General features: G+C 49.0%; 1 protein-coding gene across 10 annotated transcripts in view; it reads left to right on the top strand.

Annotated features, from left to right (window-relative positions):
- Zfyve28 (zinc finger, FYVE domain containing 28) overlaps window positions 1–19312 on the top strand; it is a 93476-nt gene that overhangs the window by 35617 nt on the left and 38547 nt on the right. For 9 of the 10 annotated variants that reach the window (NM_001015039.1, XM_011240727.3, XM_011240726.3 and 6 more), the window contains 3 exons: window positions 9439–9579; window positions 16612–16749; window positions 18265–18467. In NM_001015039.1, the coding sequence (NP_001015039.1) occupies window positions 9439–9579; window positions 16612–16749; window positions 18265–18467 (482 nt within the window). Of the gene's footprint in view, window positions 1–9438; window positions 9580–16611; window positions 16750–18264; window positions 18468–19312 lie in introns of those variants that run through there. The other variant, XM_006503886.2, reaches the window with a different exon arrangement.

The raw sequence follows: 19312 nt of genomic DNA, 5'->3' as shown, positions 1-19312 counted from the left end.
CAGTAATCCACTTGTCTTAACTCAGGTTGCAGGCTTGCAGGGCAAGCCCTTTTACCCACTCGCTGTCTGCACAATCCCATCAAATGCACTTTTTAAGTGTCTTTTAATCTATTGAAGTTAAAACATATGATCCCCCACCCCACCCCACCCCAGTTTCTACACCCACCTGCCTGCCGGGCAGGCGGTTTATTTGTTGACAGCATCCTCCTTCATGGCCCCTCGCTGCCTGTAGTCTCTCCCTGTGAGTGGTTCTTTGGCTTCATTCCAGCCCCACACAGCTGCTTTGTTGAACTGTTGGCAGTTAGTGTATGAACAGCACTTGATGGGGAGTGTTATTAGGAAATTAATTTTCCTTTTGAAGACCCTTTGCTTAGCCAGGCTTATTGATGTACAGCTATAGTGTGGGTTACTAGGGAAGCTAAGACAGAAGAATCACTCACTTGAGCCCCGGAGTTTGAGTTCATCCTGGGCAATACAACAGAGCCCTATTTCTAAAAACAAAACAAAACAAAACAGGATGAAAAGAACCAAGTTTTCTAAATGGTGTGTGGTGGCTTGCAGAAAAAAGTGTGACAGCCAGGCCAGGGGTATCATTTGTGTTGCTGCTGCAAGGTCCTTGCCCAGTAGCTCCCTGACATGGGGTATCCTGATAGGAGAAGGCTGTTTATCCTCATGTGATCAGCCCACCCTGCAGGGCTGGGATCTTCTCCGTAGCCTCTCTCTCCAAGATGGGGGTCTGTCTCCATATCATAGAGTAGACTGAGGTTACAAAGGCTCCTTTGTTCCCGGACAGGGTGGAGGCCGATGCACTTGGACACTAACTGCTGCTGTCCTTGTGTGATTAGCGGTTGTGGGAAGGCTGCAGACTCTCCCACACCATCAAGGCCTTCTGAGCTGGCTTTGGCATCTGTTGCAAGCAGGAATGAGACTGGGAAAAGGAAGATATTTTGGAGAGACAGTGGGTACAGGGGGTGATTCTTATTGGGGTGTCTAAGCTAGATCTAAAACCTTAACTTACCAGATTGCTGAGAAGCCAGAGAGGCATAGCCTTGCCTGCAGGGAGGCCTAAGCACCATCTCAGAGAATATCCCATTGGGCAGCACTTGCTATAGAAGATTTTCAGGAAACGTAGGATTCTGGCTCTCAGAATGTATGGTGAATCTCCCAGGTACGGATAAGGTTCCACAGGGACCACTAGCCAGAGTTCTTTATTCTCAAATCTTTCTGATGTGGCATATTTTGGTGGCTATCTCTTTCTGGTCCACCCTCAGTTGGTGTGTTTGGCAGGGGCTGTGCTGGAGCTATCTTTATTTACTATTGAGTGCGATTGTATGATCTTTTGGTTTGGTTTCTGCTGTGTTCAGCTGAGGAGGAATTATCTTCCCCTACTCCCTGCCTGTATGCCTATGCACCTTTTGTGTAGTAGAGGGTTGCTCTTCGCCCAATATAATGGACCACAGGGGCCAGAAAAAAACACATATAGTGTCTCTTGTATGTCTCCTTTCTGGAATTCAGCCAACAATGGGGTCTATTTGTGTTGACTAGCTCAGTAACCCAGAGTCCAGCCAAGACTAAAGCTGGAGGGCCCCACTGGGCATATTGGAACCAATGCCTAGCTAGCCAGTACTGGCCATCCATGAGCCTGAGAAAGAAAAGCTTTGTGACAGCACCTGGGGTCACTTGTCCCCAGATCAGTTTCAAAGCTCTGAAAGGTAATAGATCGAAGATGCTGAGTGGACCAGAAGCAGAGACAGGGTTTCTGTGGGACAGGGCTGACCTGGGAGCCACCAGGTAGCATTGGGAAGTCTGTGAGATGACAGCCTAGGTTGCTGGAGAGGAAAGCCTCACATGCCTGCCTGCACCTGAGGCCCTGTGGCAGGCAGCACACGTGGGAGGTGTGGGGTATCATGGCCTGTGTCGCCTGTGGGCATGGGGCAGACCCACCTGGCTACTTTCCTGCTCGTCCTTCAGGAATGTCTGTCATGTTCCTTTCCTATATGACTCCATGAGAAGGAAATAGCACCAACCCCTCACTAACTTTATGTCATGGAAATGTAGCTGCCCTCCAGTCTCTGCCCACTTCTGCTCAGGGCTACCCCAGCCTCTCCCTCCTTTGCCTTTGTGAATCCTAGAAGTTCTAAGACTACTTTTCTGTCTCTGGGATGCTGTGTCCCATTTGTTACCCTGCCTCATCCTTTCTTGAAGAGTGCCTTGGGCCTCTGTCCAAGGTTGCTGTTGCAGTGGTAGGTGGATAGCTCAGCTTGTCCCTAACTGGGCCACTCAGTGGACACAGAGCACAGGTACTTCCTGCTGTCTGCACGGTTCTCACCGTCACTCTTGAGAGGATGCTGATTTTACTTTGCATCATCCGCCTCATGCAGCCCAACCCAGTCATCCCTGATTCAGGTCAGGGATGCCTTGTGGGGGGTGGGGCTCCTTCTTGAGGGAAGGATATATTGTAGTTGGCTCCTTTTCCTGGCCAGCTGTTTCTTGCTGTCATTCTTGTGCACACTAATGAGGGCACTGGGGATTGTATATACAACTTACTGGCAGTCATGATGCCTGTCACAGTGTTGCAGGGGTACTTAGCAGGGGGTGGACCATGGGTTTGGGATTTGAGCTTGGAGCCAGGCCACCTGGTCTCTTCAGTCTATGCTGCAGATTATTCTCTTCCCTCAGGCCGTTGTTCCTTTAACCACAGCACTGAAGTGGTTTGTTTGTATTTTACCACAGTGTCGGTGTTTGCTAATGTGAACAAAAACAAAAGTGTCACTTGGCCTTCAGAGAGTGCTATGAAAGGCTAGGAGAGGTTGTGCTGTTACCTAAGGACAGACAGGGCTCCCAGTGGCCCCATACCTCCAAGGACAGGCCAGCTGTGGATCTGGGTCAGGCTGAAGGGATGTGAGGGATGCTGACTGTCTCTAGGTACTTGTGTGAATGAGTGGGGTAAGGGTACCCTAGGAGAGCCTAGGTCAATGTTTGGAGACAACAAGCAGTCCCAGCCTTGGGGATGTGTTGCCTGAGACCTGTGCGGCTGTTGGGATTAGTAGTTGTGTGTCGAGTTAAGGTTCCTTCAGAGCGTTTTCTTGCTTCTCTGTGGAGTGCAGAGTTTAGCGCTTTCCTGGAGACCTGGTCCAGGAGAAGTCAGGACCCAGGATGGCATTATGGGTGACCATCCCTTCGTTGACCTCTCCAGTCTCTTTTCGAAGTCCATGTATGACCACTGTCTGTGGATAGGCTGAGACAGAAAGGTAATGTACCAGGGCTCCATGTTCTGAATATTGAGTGGCCCTTAGCTGGTTATGAGGAAGGGTTCCCGGAAGTTGGTATTCAGACCCCAGCTGACATTCTGACAACATCTGCTTGAGGAAGAAGCAGCTGGACTCTGTGTCACTTGTGGGCTGACCCGGGGCAGGAGCTGTCCTCTCTGGTCTGCCACGCTTCCTGTGCTGCTTGCTACCTGTGCAGATGTCACATCCTGCTGCCTGCCTGTTATTCTCTTACCTCGAGCCTGACCAAGACCATGAGGTTGCTCTCTAGAGCTACAGAGCATCCATTAGTGTCCTCTGACTGCAGTATTCATGTAATTTTTAGGAAGCAGGAGTGTGAACAGGGTCTAGCCCTGGCACTGGCCTACCCTTTCCTTCCACCAGAGAGGCCTAGGGGTTCTCACTCTGGCCCTGGGTAGAAGTCCTAGCTTCATGGCATCCAGCATGCAAACCATGTAAACCAGGCCATTTGTTACTTTCATGTGCTTCGACCTCCCTGCCTGGACTGCTGCACAGAAGACTCTGATGAGCAGTGTCTGATACGGGGCTGGGCCTGACTTCCCTGGAGTGGCTCATGGTAAGCAAGGCACAGGTGCTTTGATCTCTGATTCTGTCCTAGTCCACAGAAGTCCTCTGAACTATAGGGAAACACTTCAGAGTCACCCATGGCTACTCAGAGGGCCCCTGTGAGCAGGACCCAAGCTCACACTGTGAGCATATCCACACTGATAGCCACACTCACCAGGAACCAGGCATCTGAGTGAATACATAATGCAGTCAACTTCTTGTAGTTAGGGCTGCAGTAGTCCATTATGTATCGTGACTTTAACTTTATAAGTGCCCGGTATATCTGTGAGTGAGTGTGTGTGTGTGCGTGTGTGTGTGTGTGTGTGTGTGTGTGTGTGTGTGTGTGTGTGTGTGGTGTGTGTGTGTGTGTGTGTGTGTGTGAGTGAGAGAGAGAGAGAGAGAGAGACGGTGTGTACGAGAGTGCTCTCATGTGCATGATAACAGGCAAGCTCACATCACAGGGAGATCAGGGCACAACCTCAGGTGTCACTCCTTGCCACCCACCTTGTTCAAGTCAGGGTCTCCTCTTTGTTGTTCGCTACTGCACACCCCAGGATAGCCGGCCTGTGAGCTACTGAGGTTTTCCTGTCTCCACCTCTCTTTTCTCCAGAGGAGCACTGAGTTTACAAATGTGTGCCACCATGCCTGGTTTTTTAAGGTGGGTCCTGGGGATCTGAACTAAGGTCCTAACCTCTGCACAGAAATTTATCTCATGAGCTGTCTCCCCAATCCTCAAAAATTGTTTTAAAACAAAATTCTTTATGATTAATTTATGAATAAATGTTTGACTTGTATACCTGTTTTATGCACTTATATATCCAGGGTGATCTCAAGGTTTGTTGGGAAAGGTTTTTTCTAGTGAAAAAAAGCCCAAGGACTCTTCTAACCTTTTTTCTCTCTCCTTGGCTGTGGGTGTAGTTAAGACAGTATCCACACAGAATTGTTTTAAAGGCATTCCTGTAGTTAGAGTATGCTTTTACAATGTTGCAGTTTTTATTTCAAACTTTTTCACAAAGTACCTATCTCTTGCTACTTAAAGTAACCTCTTTTTGTACAGTTTCTTTTGGGACATCAAACACTTAAAATCTTGCCTGGAGAGATGGTTCAGTGGTTAAGAGCACTGACTGTTCTTCCATAGGGTCCAGGTTCAATTCCCAGCACCCACATGGCAGTTCACAACTGTCTGTAACTCCAGTTCCAGGGGACCTGACACTCTCACACAGATACACATTCAGGCAAAGCACCAATGCACATGAAATAAAAATTAAAACAAACAAACAAACAAACAAACCCCCAAACCACAAAATCAGCATGCCGCCTCCCAGTATCAGACCTGTGAGCCAACCTGCATGGGGCCAGTGCCCACCAGGCTGGTGGAGCACTGAGTGGTGAGTTGGTGAATTGGTTCTTTGGGCCCTACTCAGCATACTTACAATTATAGACTTAGTAACCAAAATTTTCTCTTGGATCCTTTAATCAGGACCAATTGACTCTCATTGGTTTTGTTAACTCATTTCCTGGGACCCCCTGCCTGGAGGCTTCCTCTTGCACAGCACCTGGGGCCTGGGATAGGCGTGACTGGCACAGTAATTTAGAATCCATCCTGCTCCCACACTTTGGCTTGTGGGGAGACACAGAAGGACTTTGGTTCTTTAGTCTGACAAAGCTGTCCTGAGGGGCCTGGCGCTCTCACTCCATTGGCAGCTAAAATTTAAAACAGCAGACATTTTGCGTTTTTGTAACATTTTCTGAAAGCTCTTACTTTCTTCTGCTCTAGGTGTATGCATGCCTGTGTGTGCATTATAAGTGTGTGTGTGTGTGTGTGTGTGTGTGTGTGTGTGAGAGAGAGAGAGAGAGAGAGCAAGCAAGCGAGCAAGAGCGAGCTTTGGTCACAATGGAGAATATAGGGCAGAGGGTGAAACTTGACTAGCATGGAATATAATTTTGAATGCTAACGGGTATAGGCCTTCTACTTTAGGTCCTTCCCATACTGAACAGTTAACTCACACATTTGTGCACACATAAATGCATGTACATACTAATAGAAATGCATGTAAATATACACATGCACAATGCATATGTATATAGCCATTCGCACACTCACCTACGTACACATGGGTGCTGTTGGTTTCTGCAGAGCACAACAAGAGGGAGGTAGGTGGGTCAACATGTTGTCCTCTTGACAGGAGGCTGGGTCCCCTCCTTGGTGATGGGTTGGTTTCAACCTGGGAAACTGTGACAGATGGGACTTTCCTGACACCCCTAGGCCAATGTCAGCTGCTCTGCTCCTTGTCTGCCAAGCCTTCCTTTCTAGCATTTCTTGGTGGGGAGCTTGTGGGTTTGAGGTCAGAAGGGAACTAGGGTTCGTTGACCTGGTTGACCACCCTAAGCTGGCTGACCAGTAAAGTGGATCATACTGTGTACAGCACACATCTCTTGGGTGAGCAGAAAGTTTGTCCCTGCTTGAGAAGGAGTCAGACCCCTTCTAGGAGAGGGGTGTAGCAGGAGGAAGCTATGGCCATCTACTGGGAAATAGGTGTGTCTATGACTGCCCCTCCTTCCTCAGGGAATGTCAGCAGGCCCTGGCTCCTAGGAGGCAAAGCTAGGGGGCGACACAAGCCAGTCTAGGATCCTGGGGGCTGTGTCAGAGAGTGAGTTGGCCTTTGAGAGTTGTGGCCATTAGAGGAAAGAATAGGGAGTTGGCCAGACTGTGCGGTGGGAAGAGAGGAATAAATGCGTCTCTTGTCTCCCACCCTGCCCTTTTCAAAAGTGATTTTTTATTTTATTTGCACATGTACACAGAGGTCAGTTTGTGGGATCTGGGTCTTTCCTTTACAACGTGGGCCCAGGGACTTGAACTCTGGATGTTGAGCTTCATGTGCTGAGTCACCTCAGTTGTGCGCATGCACCCATGGCTTGGTGTAGTGACATTTTGGACAATTCTGGGATTTTGTTTTTTTTAAAAACAACACAGAAACATTGTAAGAATGTGTTTCCATTTTAATCCCGGGTGTGGGGCTGCTTCAGACTGTCAGTAGCAGCTGACCACCAGGCATGGTTTTGCCAACTGCAGTTAGTGTCTGTGATTGTGTGATATTTGGAATCCTGGGAACTTTCCAGAGGGCCCTGAGAGTCAAAGGGTGGTTGTTGGTTGTTTCAGGAGGTTGGTTGTAGTTTGTTAGTAGCTATGGTCAAAGAAGAAAAAAAAGGAAAGAAATTAGATTCAGGGAATTTTCTAGTGCTCTCTCCCCCCTCCATCCTTGTTTTTCTCCTATCTAGTACTGCGGAGGGGCAAGGTGGGGGAGGAGGAACAGGGGATAAAGGGTAGGAAAAAGAAGAACCCACAAGTAGGAAAGACCAGCTACAGGTTGGTGTCTGTGAATATGAGTGGGTGTACATGCTACAAACATGGAGGTCAGAGGACAATCTTGGACATTGGTCCTTGCCCTTGATCCTGTTTGAGACAGGGTCTCTCTGTTGCTATTCTCTGTGCATAGGCTCAAAGCTTTCTGACTCATGAGCTTCTAGGGCCTCTCTTATCTCTGCTTCCTATCTTATTGTAGGAGTGCTGCTGTTACAGATGTGTATTACCATGTCTCATGTGGGCTCTGAAGATTTGAACTTAGGTCATTATGCTTGCATGGCAGGCCTGTACCCACTGAGCCATCTCCCAGACCCCCAGCTATACATCTGGATCTCCTCTCATCCCAGTCTCTTGTGTTCCATAGCTCTCCTGGGTATGGCAGTAGCTTGAGAAGTCAGTCCAGGTGTGGAGGGGTAAGTGGCCAGCGCTGGGTGCAGCATGTGGCACAAGGGGCCTTTCTCTCTCTGCCTATAGGATGTCACCAACCAGGTAAAGGGGAAGGTGATGCATCTGCATCTAAACCAGATCACGCAGGTCTGGGTGTTCCTACTCAGCTCTGCAGGATGTCTTGGGAAGGTCTGCTACCCATCTGGACTAGGCACTATAGCAGTCTGTGACATGCTATGCAAATTCTGATTGGTGACTTTGCTGGCTCCAGCCCCATGAGGGGCTGCTTGGCCACATCTGGGGGTTCCCTTCCCTCCCCAGTATCCTTGACTGGTTGGGAGGTTCATATTTGTGACCAAGGTCTTATAGTTAAGGAAAAGCCTTCCTAAGTCTTAGGGAAGGGGCAGAGAAAGGGACTGTGAGGAAAAGGAAAGGAAAGGAAAGGAAAGGAAAGGAAAGGAAAGGAAAGGAAAGGAAAGGAAAGGAAAGGAAAGGGGAAAAAGGAAAAAGGAAAGGAAAAAGAAAAGGAAAAAGGGAAGGAAAGGGATGAAAAGGAAAGGAATGGAAAAGAAAGGAATGGAAAGAAGAGAAATTATGAATAATGCCCAGAAGTTAACACACTGAGGTATAAACATAGACACATGCATGGGTGGAAGAGAGTGGGGCGGGTGTCAGCATGTGTGCTGTGTGAGCATGTGTGCACACATGTGAGCAGCATTATAGCAAATTTGGGTTTGGTACCTTTGTGTGTATTCCACTCTCTTGGGTCTTTGGGTTTTTTCCTTCTGGTATTGGAGGCTGAGCCAGAGCCTTGTGCATGCGAGGCGAATGCTCTGCCTCTTGAGCCATATATCGCTCCTCAGCCCTCCCCCAGGTCTTTCTTCCTGGAGTCATGAGCACCCTTTATCAGGACATGTTGGGGCTTCACTACTTCTTCTTCATTTCTCTGAGCCCTGGACTGTCAGCTCTAGTGGAAGGAGTCCTTCATACTGAGGAGCCTAGGGAACCATGGTGCGAAGGCCCAGACTGGTGGGTGTATGTGTAGAAAAATAAGCCAGTCAGTGGGCTGTAGCAGAGAGACAGTGGGCAGATATTAGGTGAATGGAAGAGACAGGGAGCCTGGGTTCTCCTCAGAGTTTGGCTGTTGCGAGACCAGAACCAGAACACCTATGAGTTAGTGGAAGGGGGGACCTCTGAGGTGAGGACACTGGTGCTCCCCAGTGTTAAGAAATGGGGCTGAGAGGGCAGGGAAGTCTCCAGAGGGCAGGGAATGGAGGACTGATTGCAAACTCTGCCAGTCACTTTCATTTCAGTGGAGTGAAATAATAATAATGATAATAATAATAGGCTCCTTCCTTCAGTGATTGTCCTTTCTATGTAGACTTGTGGATTAAACACCTTTTCTTGGACAAAGTCTCATTACATAACTCAGGTTTATATCAAATACACAATCCTCCTGCCTCAGCCTCTCTAGTGGTGGGATGGCAGGTACGTGCCACTAGGCCTTGTTTATATAATTTTTATTTCCCCTAAGAGGTTTTCCATTATCCCAGGGCCCTGGGCCCCTCTCTTCCCCTTTTCTGGGATTATAATGAGGAACTTGACGTAGGATGAACTAAGTGGGCATGATCCCAACAGCCTGGCTTTTGCTCTAGTTGTTTGCCTAAAATTCTTGTGGAGAAATTTGATGAGATGGCTTCTGCTTGGGGTAGGAGAGTCCAGGTTATCCCCAGGCTTAGCCCTAGGGGTCATCACAGGGGCAGGCTGCCCTGTAGGAACAAGGCCACCAGCTATGCATCTCCTCCAGCAGTTACCACCTCCTCATGTTCCTGGCACCTCTCTCTCCTGCAGAGGTCAGACCCACAACTGCTGGCCCAGTTCTACTATGCTGATGAGGAGCTGAACCAGGTGGCTGCAGAGCTGGACAGCCTGGATGGGCGGAAGGAGCCCCAGAGGTGCACACTGCTTGTCAGCCAGTTCCGCTCCTGTCAGGTGAGTGGGACGGTGGGGGCATCGGGGTATGTGTCCCCCTGGGGAGTTCGTAGGGGGAAATTCTTGCTTGGGTAAGTGTCTGTAACCAAGGGTGGATGCTGTGACCTGTCCTGGTAAGCATGTGGCTTTGCCACCTGCTCCCACCCTGTAGAGATGTAATTGGGACCCTGGAAATAATGAAGAGATTAGACCCAAGAGGAGAGTGGTCTTGGACAGGGCAGGGTCATGTGGGATGGGGAGCTAGGTTGCAGGTGCTAACTGCATAGGACACGTGGGAAGAGCAGAAGCTGAGACCGGAGAGCAGCTGGCTTGGGAAGGGAGGTCCCTGCTCTGGCCGCTCTGGGTAACGTGTGCAGAGTTAGCAGTGGGGGATGTCACTGCACTCGGCTGCTGACTCACGGTGCTGTGAGCTTTTGCTGCATAATTCAGAGACAGCTCTGGAAGCTGCTGCTAAAAATACCTCGCCAGCAGCATTTTCTTCCAGTGCACGAAACGTTCACGAGGCATTTCCAGCAGGAACAAAGTTTTGTCAAGTGACAAGCACGGTCTTTCGAAAGTTCAGGAACTTGCTTTGTGTATTTTGCCTACAAGTTCTTCCTGGGTCCTCTATTCTGGGAGGTGGGCTGGTGCATGCTCATCTGACAGAGAGCCAGCCCATAACTGTCACTCTGGTCCTCAAAGCCTTGCTGCGTCTGATCTCTACAAAGTAGCCAAGCTGAACACATTCCAGGCTGCCTCGAGGGCATCATTTCCTCCTCTTGTTCTTGTGTACGGCCTGTTCCCTTGGAGCTCCAGTGTAAGGGCTCTTCTGTCTGAGGGTCATGATCTGCTTCTTCTTTCTTTGTGCTCTTTCACTCTGAGCTGTTCAACACAGCCTTCACCCACCATATGTCTGTTTGGATGTTCCAATAGATGCCCTAGGCTCCTCCAGGGCTGGCCTCCCTGATTCCAGGAGCTTGTGTTAGAAGCAGTTCCTGTGAGGGCTGCAGAGGTGAGAAGCTCCACAGGAGAGATGCTCAGAGGGACTGAAGGGTCCTTTCCCCCTTGCTCCTGTCTGTTGGGAGGCAGGACAGCTGTAGTCACTTGGGACATGGCTGTGGCCAGCTTAATGTCTCACTCTAAGCTAGGTGTTCATTGGTATCAGCAACAAAGTATTATTTTAGGTAGGTTGGGGAAAGGGCTGTCAAGCTGGGAGTCCCTTCTTAGGTCAAGGGTCAGGGCTCATCACGGTGAATCTTGTACTGTGAGAAGGGTCTGGGGGGAACACTTAGGTCCAGGCTGTGTCCTAAGGACACACATTCTTTCCTTGTCTTGAGGGCTGGGAAGGAACATGGGGACAGGAAATTGTACACACCCATCAAGGCTTTTCCTTGTCACTTGACTCTCAGGACCCTGTCCCCTGTCTGCTCTCATCTGCTGTCACTTCTTCCACACTCTCCAGCCTCTTAGGCCCGGGATTCAGCTCTCTGCTCCTTTTGGCTCCTCCATGGTCATGCTGTCTGTGTTGACTCAGTTTCTGCCCTGCCCCGATCCAGACAGTGCTTGCCAGCCAGATTGGGACCTGATGGATGGATGGCCCAGGCTCAGCATACACAGCTGGGACTCCAGTTTTCATCCTTGGCACCCCATGCAAGTTTTGCTCATGAACCAAGAATTTCATGTCTCTTCATGATGTTCTGCCTGGCATTGCTTTTTCAAGATTGGTCTCTGAGTGCTTGATGCTGCTCTGTAGAAAGATAAGGGACAGCTATAAACTCATCTTGTGACCTGAGGCCTTGTGATCTGCTGTCCCACGGTAAGGCCTCAGGTCACACTGCACTGTTCACTCTGCCCTCCATTCTTACATGGTCCTCACCACTTCTGACAGTAGAAACATAAGATTTCCCCCATCCATATGGGTGCCCTCAGCCCAGGGCTTCCGATGCTTCCTGTCAGAATTGAGGAGAGTGCCTCCTTTACATGTCATATTTGTGGTATGACATGTGTGCACATATACACATGAGTGAAGAGCACTCAGGGTGATATCTGGACATTGCCTGAGCAGGGCATTCCTGTCTCTGTGGAGTTGGAAGATGCTCCATCTTAGATTACAGATCAGCTTGCCAACCTAGAAGCCCTCTGGACCCTGCAGGTCCTTTGTTTATGGAGGGTTCATGCACAGGTGTGGTTAATACCCCCTCCCCCCTCAGAGTTTGACAGTTAAAGTTGAAAATCTAGGTCTGTGTCATGTAATGGCCAGCCCTGCCCTGAAGCTACTCAAAGCCTGGCTACCTGCAACTTCTCTAACGTAAGATCTATTAATTACCTCAGAGATTTCAAGGAGTTTAGGAATTGTACGTCAAGAAAATGAAAGAAGGGCTGGAGAGATGGCTCGGTGGTTAAGAGCACTGATTGCTCTTCCAGAGGTCCTGAGTTCAATTCCCAGCAACAACACACATGGTGGCTCACAACCATCTGTAATGGGGTTCGGTGCCCTCTTCTGGTGTGTCTGAAGACAGCTACAGTGTACTCACAAACATAAAATAAATAAATCTTAAAAGAAAGAAAGAAAGGAAGGAAGAAAGTAGGAAAGAAGATGAAAGAAGAACACACATATTTTTGAGGTGGGAGTCTCTGTATGTTGCTTAAGCTGGCCTTGAACTTTTGAGATTCAGTGATATTTCTGCCTTAGCAAGTAGCTTGACTATGCCTGGTTCCTAAATGTATTTCATGGATCACTTTCTAACTCACTCACTGGCTTTGACATCATTCTTTTAGAGACTACTAGACTTTTTTTTTTCTATAAATGATTTCTGCAAATAAAGTTTTGTGCGTCTTTTAAAAAAGATTTATTTTTAATTAATTGTGTCTATGCATGTGTAGTGCACATGAGTACAGGTGCCTGTGGAGGCTAAAAGAGGGGATGCCCGATCCCCCTGGAGTTAGAGTGACAGACAACTGTGAGCTGCCTCATGAGGGTTCTCTGTAAGAGCTCTATGCACTCTGAACCCCAGAACCATCTCTCCAGCTCCAGCCTTGGACTCCTTCTCGCTTCCCTGGCTGTCTTGGTTTTGTGTTGTGTGCCGTGCCCTGGTTCCTGAGAACCTGACCGGCTTTCTAGTCAGTGCTTGGCATATGTGGTGAGTAGACTTGTTCTTACCTTGGGAGAGGCAGCTGTCTGTCTTTTATCGTCAAGCATGTTAGCTGTAGGATTTCTGCAGACTCCCTTTATCATTCTTAGGAAGTTGCCTTCTATTTTATATCTTGCTGAGGGCTCTTATCAGGAATGGATGCTGGAGTTTTGTCAATACTTTCTTTGTGACTATTGGGATAATCAAGTTTCTTCTTATGGTAAGTGATATGGAATACTTTCATGTAAAATACTGACTGTTATTATTCTCTCTGTTGCCCTCCCTGCTGCATGCAGGTGCTGTGAGGACAGGGCTCTGTCTATAACATCCACTAGGTCACCCCCAGTACCTAGCACATATCAACACATTCAATTATATGAGTGGCTGACCTAAAATACTGTCCCTTTCTCTTCTTCCTTCTGTCCCCTCTTCCTTCCCCCTCCCTCTAAGGTATTTTGTTGTTTGTTTGTTTTGATAGCGCCTTGCTTAGTCAGGTTGGGCCTGAACTCATAATCTTCTTGTTCTAGCCTAGTATAGTTGCACACCACCATGCCTGGAGGTTTTCTTCTTTAATGATGTCCTTTGTCTATTTGCTCACTTTCTGACAATAATCAGGGCATCACATAAGTGTAAGCTGTGTCAAACTGCTGAAAGTTTGAATACCGTGCCAGTATACACACCCGGGCATCTCATCATTTCTATATTTAGGGTTACAATTATGTAGCTTTGGAAGGAATCTTGGACCTACCTGGTCCTGCTAGTTGTGTATCTTCAGAGAAGGTGACTCCTACATTGCATCATTACATATATTCTAGCAAAAACTCAGTGCCATTGAAAGCTGCCTATAAGAAAGCTAACACCCCAGCAGAAAGAGAGTGGAGAAACCAAGCCAGCATCACACATAAGCCAGAAAGATAAGACAGCATTTGACCATACTCTTAACCAAAGTAGACTTTTAAAACTGTAGAATGGCTGGGATATAGCCCCATGATAAGAACTCTTGTTTATTGTGTGTAAGGCCATGGGTTCAATGCCTGTGACCAGCCACAAATAGAGAAACAAAGCAGAATTGGTCAGACATGCTATTAAGATGTGCAGAATAGAGCTTCTCTTTCTACTCTCATGGCACAATGCCCTTTTTTAAATTATTTTAATCTCCTCAAGTTGCTTTAAGAATTTTTATACGTAACAGTTAGGTGTGCTGTCGCGTACCTGTAACCCAGCACTCGAGAGGCAAAGACAGATTAGGCGTTTAAGACCAACCACGGCTGCACAGTAAGTTTGAGGCCAGTCTGGTATATATGTTTCTGCCTCAAAATGTGAATTTAAAACAACAGAAGTTCTGCATCTATATTCATGAAGATTACTCATCCAGCCTTGTTTTGGTATCAGGATAACGTGCGCACTATACAGTGTTTTGGAGAGATTCTCACTTCTGCATTTTTGCAAGGAGGGGGTTGTGAGTTTGTGTCAAATTGGTGTTATTTTTCTGTTTGAATCTTGAGGCTTCTCTGTGGGAATATTTTTAACTTCAGCTTCATTTTATTGAATACGTATGAGGCTTTTCAGGTTTTCAAAGTCTTCTTGAAGAGTTTTGGTAGTTTGTATAGTTCAGGAAATTCTGTCCACGTTGTCGGCGTGGATTGTCCGTGGAGTCGTTTTTTAACATCTGTAGAATGATTAGCGATGCCTTCTCTGCTGGCGTAAGCTGTGTCGCCCTGACTATGCTGGTAGAACCTTGTCAGCTTTATTCATCATCTCTACTGAACTTTGCTAATTTTCTCTTCCATGGGGCTCTTTATCTTACAGTGTGTATATATAGAGAGAGCACACCTGTCCCTAATGACCTACTCCCATGTGTGTGTGGGGGGCAGTGGGAGGTCTCACATTCAGCCACTCAGGAGGGTACCTCTTGTGTTTTAAGGGCTTAGGCTGATCAGAGCTGTGCTAGTCCAAGCCAACCTCTACTCACCGTGATAAGATATGGGTTACTCCTAGTTGCTCTGAGATGTGCAAGATCTTACTCTGCTGGCCCCATGAGTGTCTTTACTGCTCACAATCTTCTTTTGTCTGGTTCCTGCTGAATCCAAGAGGGGTACCTCCTGTCTCCATCCTCAGGGCTCTTGTTACATGTTCTCTGCTGCTGTCCCTGGAGTCCAGCTGCCTTGGTCCCACTGGGTTCCACATCCCCATGCTGTACAGGGCATGCCTGGTTTCCTTCCATCTTAGAGCCAATGCCCATTCTCATCTGACATGTGAAGCCCATGCCTGAGAGCCATTGTTTCCTCTGCTATATGGTGCAGAGCAAATTTTAGTTCTGGCAACTCCACCTTGGCTGGGTTCAGAATTCCCAGTCAAGGGCTGAGGAGATGGCTCAGTGGGTAGGAGTGTTTGCTATACAAATATGAAGGTCTGTGTTCAAATTCTCAACTATCGTATAAAAAGCTGGCTGAGCTGTATCCGTGCATGTCTGTAATTCCAGTGCAGTAAGCGATGTGGGGAATAGAGGCTCTCCAGGACATGCTAGATAGTCAGCCCAGCTAGAGGTTCAGGGAGAGACCCTTTTGCAAGAGAACTCAGAGATTGATAGTGGGACACCCAACATTCTCCTCTGGCCTCTCTGTGTGTGCAGACAGGTGTACACACATTTAAGTCACACACTCGTATACACACACACACACACACACACACACACACACAGTGCAGTGGGTGTGGTGATATACTTAGGAAGCAGAAATAGGATTCCTACAAGTCCCTGCCCCTCCCCAGGCTACAAAATGAGAGGTTGTGTCAAATAAAACAAACAAGTAGCTGAGCATGGCAGGTTCCCAGGTTTTACAGACTGTAGCTTGTGTAGCCTCCAGGCTACTATGGTTCTGTGCTCTCCAGTTTGCTGCTGAGAATCAGAAAAGTCGGGTGTCCTGCCATAGTTTGTACAGCCTTTGGGGTAGAGGTGGAGCTGCCCTTTTATTGACAGGCGGGGACTTTCCTGTTCTGTCTGCTGGTCCCAGAGCAGGTAGGAGGGTCACTGCTTGGTGAAGGAGTAGGGTCTGAAAGTGCTGACCCAACAGACTTTCCTTATGCGGTCCTAAGGTGTGTGTTTGTGCCCCTGTGATAAAACTGAGGTTCAGACAGGCCAAGGGTCCCCAGCTGGTTGTCATTGGTGCTTGGAGACTCTTTTACTCATACTTGATGTTAACTCTGTTGTAAAAACTGACATTGCCACTCTGAGGAGATTCTCACATAGTGAACGGGCTGGCTTCACACGTTAGCCCTCAGCACTGTCTCTGCCTGGAAGCAAATGGACACATGAAGGATAGCCTACGCTTGTTATGGGAATAATAGTGATGAAGAAATGGACAGCGAAAGTCATGTACGTGTGCATGTGCCTGTGAGTGTGCATGTGGCAGTTGTGTGCGATAGGGTCTCTACTGAAACTGGAGCCAGCAAGTCCCCAGGGCTGTCCTGTCTCCTCCCCAGCTCCTTGTGCTACGGTTACAGATGAGTTACTGTACCCTACTTTTAAGAGTAGGTGCTGGGGATCTAAACTCGGGTCCTCATATTTGCACAGCAAGCATTGTATGTGCTCAGCTGTCTCCCCAGTCCCCAAAGTCAAAATTTTATAGGAGCCCACTGACCAAGAGAAGTATGGGTGTTCAGAGGCACCCGGGATAGCCATGGCTCCAGGCATTTAGGGGGACAGGCAAGGAGGGAAGTTGAAGACTTTTTTTTTCTAGGAAGATGGTTCAGTTGTTACAAAGAGTGATGTGAAATCTATTCCTCAGCCATCAAATGAGCTCAGTCCCAGGACTGTGTACCAGCAACAGACCACTAGGGGGCGCTGTCGCAGGAGGGGGCGAGGCAGGATGTGCTGCTGGATCACTTCTGTAGTCTGGGTGAGCAGTCTTTCTTTCTGTTTCAGGACAATGTATTAAACATCATTAATCAGATCATGGAGGAGTGTATCCCTCAGGACCGTGCCCCTCGGGATTTCTGCGTCAAGTTTCCAGAGGAGATCCGGCATGACAACTTGGCTGGCCAGCTGTGGTTCGGGGCTGAGGTAGGGGCAGCTGCTGGGATTCTGGGCCCTAAAATTGAACATCCTTTTCCAGCCATGTCCACGTGAAGCCACATGAAGTCTCCTCTAGGGGTCCTGTCTTCCCTTCGTCTTCCCAGAGGGCATGGTCTGAGCTTCCTTGGCCACCAGCCCTAGGAATATCATGGGGAGCCATAACCCTGTGCTCCCCACCAACGCTGGGGCAGAGATGAAGTTTCTCATGTGATTGTTAGACTCTCGTGTCTCCAAGCATCCAGGATCCTGTCGCTGCTCCTCAGATTCCAGTGTGAGCATAGTTCTCCCCAATCCACTGCCATGACAGACTTCAGGGGGCCCTACCACATCTCACTACCCTACCACATCTCACTTTAGCTTATCTTCAGTGACACAGGAAAATGGCTTCCCCAGGAGGTAGTAGGACCACTGTCCTCCCTGTCTGGGAACTTCCTATATCCTTCAACAAAGTGAAGCCCCAGTGTATCTCCCTTGACTGTGTTCTCAAAGCACTGGAGGTTCAGGGCTCTGACTGCGGCCTGCCAGCCGTCATCCCTCTGTGCTGTCCTCCCTTACATCCCTCCCATGCAACTGTGGCACTTCCCTGCCCCGTGCTCCATTTTATCTCACCTCTCCCCATCCTTCCCACACCTCTCATAGGAACCATCTGGCTGGCTCTTCCCTGAGGTTCTGATTGGTCTGGCAGTCACGGCCTCATCAAGCCTCAGTAGTCACTGTTAAAGCATGGCCCAGGGCAGAGGCTCCTGTGAGGACCGTGGAAGGAGACAGGCCTGGCTCAGTTAGCTAGCTGGTGTGTATGTGTGGGGAGTGCTCCTGAGGGGTGGCACCTGGAGTTCAGCGCTCCCCTTCAGGATACACCTGGGAAGTCAGTGACCCCCTTCCCTCAGCTGACAGGAAATTGCTTCTGGTCCTGATTGATGCTAACAGGATTGGCTGGCGGATTGGTTCTTGCCCTAAGCTGGTGAAGGCTAGCTAGTGGACTGAGCATTTATACTGGAAGAAGCCAACTGGGAGATACCCATATTCCTTGGTCCCCACCTTGAGAGTAGCAGGCAAACGCCTATGTTTCTGAGCACAGGCTGGGGTCTTTCACAGATGTGGGGGGTTTGAGGGTGCATGGAGGCCTCTTCACCAACCAGTTGTAGGATGCTTCTTAAGTATGTCAGGGAGATCACGTTCCTGTTAACTTGTGTGTGTGTGTATGTGCTTGCACGTGTGCGCGGGAGCATGCAGCACCTATGACTTCCCAGAAAGGTCATGGCCTACAGGGTGGCTGGACCCTTGCTGCTGTCCTGTTCCAGGACACAACCCTGAGATGCTCTTGGCTCCCTCCCAGCAGCCACCCTGGACCAGGAGGCAATGAGAGTCACATTACTGGGTCCCTCTGTATTGAATCCCACACTGAGCACTGAGGCCATGATGAGCACAGAGTCAGGATCCTTCTGAGGACCTGCAACTGCTAAGAGCCCCAGGCCACTCTGAAGCCCACTCCCCTGCCCACAGTGCCTGGCAGCTGGCTCCATCATCATGAATCGGGAGCTGGAGAGCATGGCCATGCGGCCACTGGCCAAGGAGCTGACACGCAGCCTGGAGGACGTGCGGGGCACTCTCCGTGACCAGGCACTCCGAGACCTCAACACTTACACAGAGAAGATGCGGGAGGCACTGAGGCGCTTTGATGTCCTGTTTGCTGAGTTTGAACTGAGGTGACCTTGATAGCCCTGTGCTTTAGACATTTGGAAGAATGGCTTTTGCTCATCATTTTGGGGTGCCAACTCTTTGGGGCCACGTCTTGATGTTTCCATGTAGAAGATGTTGAGAGAGGAGTTGGGTGGATCTTTGTGGGTGGGTGTAAGGGAACCTTCAAAGGAGGAGGGAAAGCAGAGGGTTTAGAGTCCAGCAGAGCTCTGGCAGTCACAGACCCTGGGGGACAGGGCTCAGGACAGGCTCACCAGAGAGGCCCGCTGTGCTTTATGCACCAGCAGACAGGAAATCCATGCCTGCTGATTGTAGGATACCATGACTGGCCTCTAGAAGGAAGTAATCTCTCAGAAGTCCGAGTGCAGACGATGAGGGTGATTTCCGTGTGTCTCATAGCAAGGAGAAGAACTAGAGTTCCTAGTTTAGAAGGCATGAAAATGTTCTTACTGGGATCAGGTAAACAAGCTGACAAACATCATGTAAACAACACCCCAGCTGTTCAGCCAACACCCTTTCAGCCCTGTGTATATCTGGGGCCACTCCTAGGCAGCTGAGGTACGCAGGGCCCGAGTTTGTACTCCATGGGAAAGGGGTCTCCCAGGAGCCTGCTCCCCGTCATGGGTCCATATAGACTGATGCACTGCTGGCTCACAGCTGAGGCTGAGGTGGGAACAGTCACTTCAGTGGGTGTGGTGGTTCCATGGCAGTCAGGGCTGAGCAGGGGAGGACTGGGGGCTCTGGTTTAAGTGGTCCCTGTAAAGCTGGGAGCTGTGTATTTATGAAACCAGTGGCACGGGCGGTGGTGGTATTGAGAGCTGGGGTTTTAACTTCATGTTCTTGTTTGGGGGCG

This window comes from Mus musculus, chromosome 5 (genome assembly GCF_000001635.26).
Source record: "Mus musculus strain C57BL/6J chromosome 5, GRCm38.p6 C57BL/6J".
NCBI lineage: Eukaryota > Metazoa > Chordata > Mammalia > Rodentia > Muridae > Mus > Mus musculus.
Note: the sequence above shows the minus strand (reverse complement) of the source record. Positions and strands in the feature narration are given on the sequence as shown.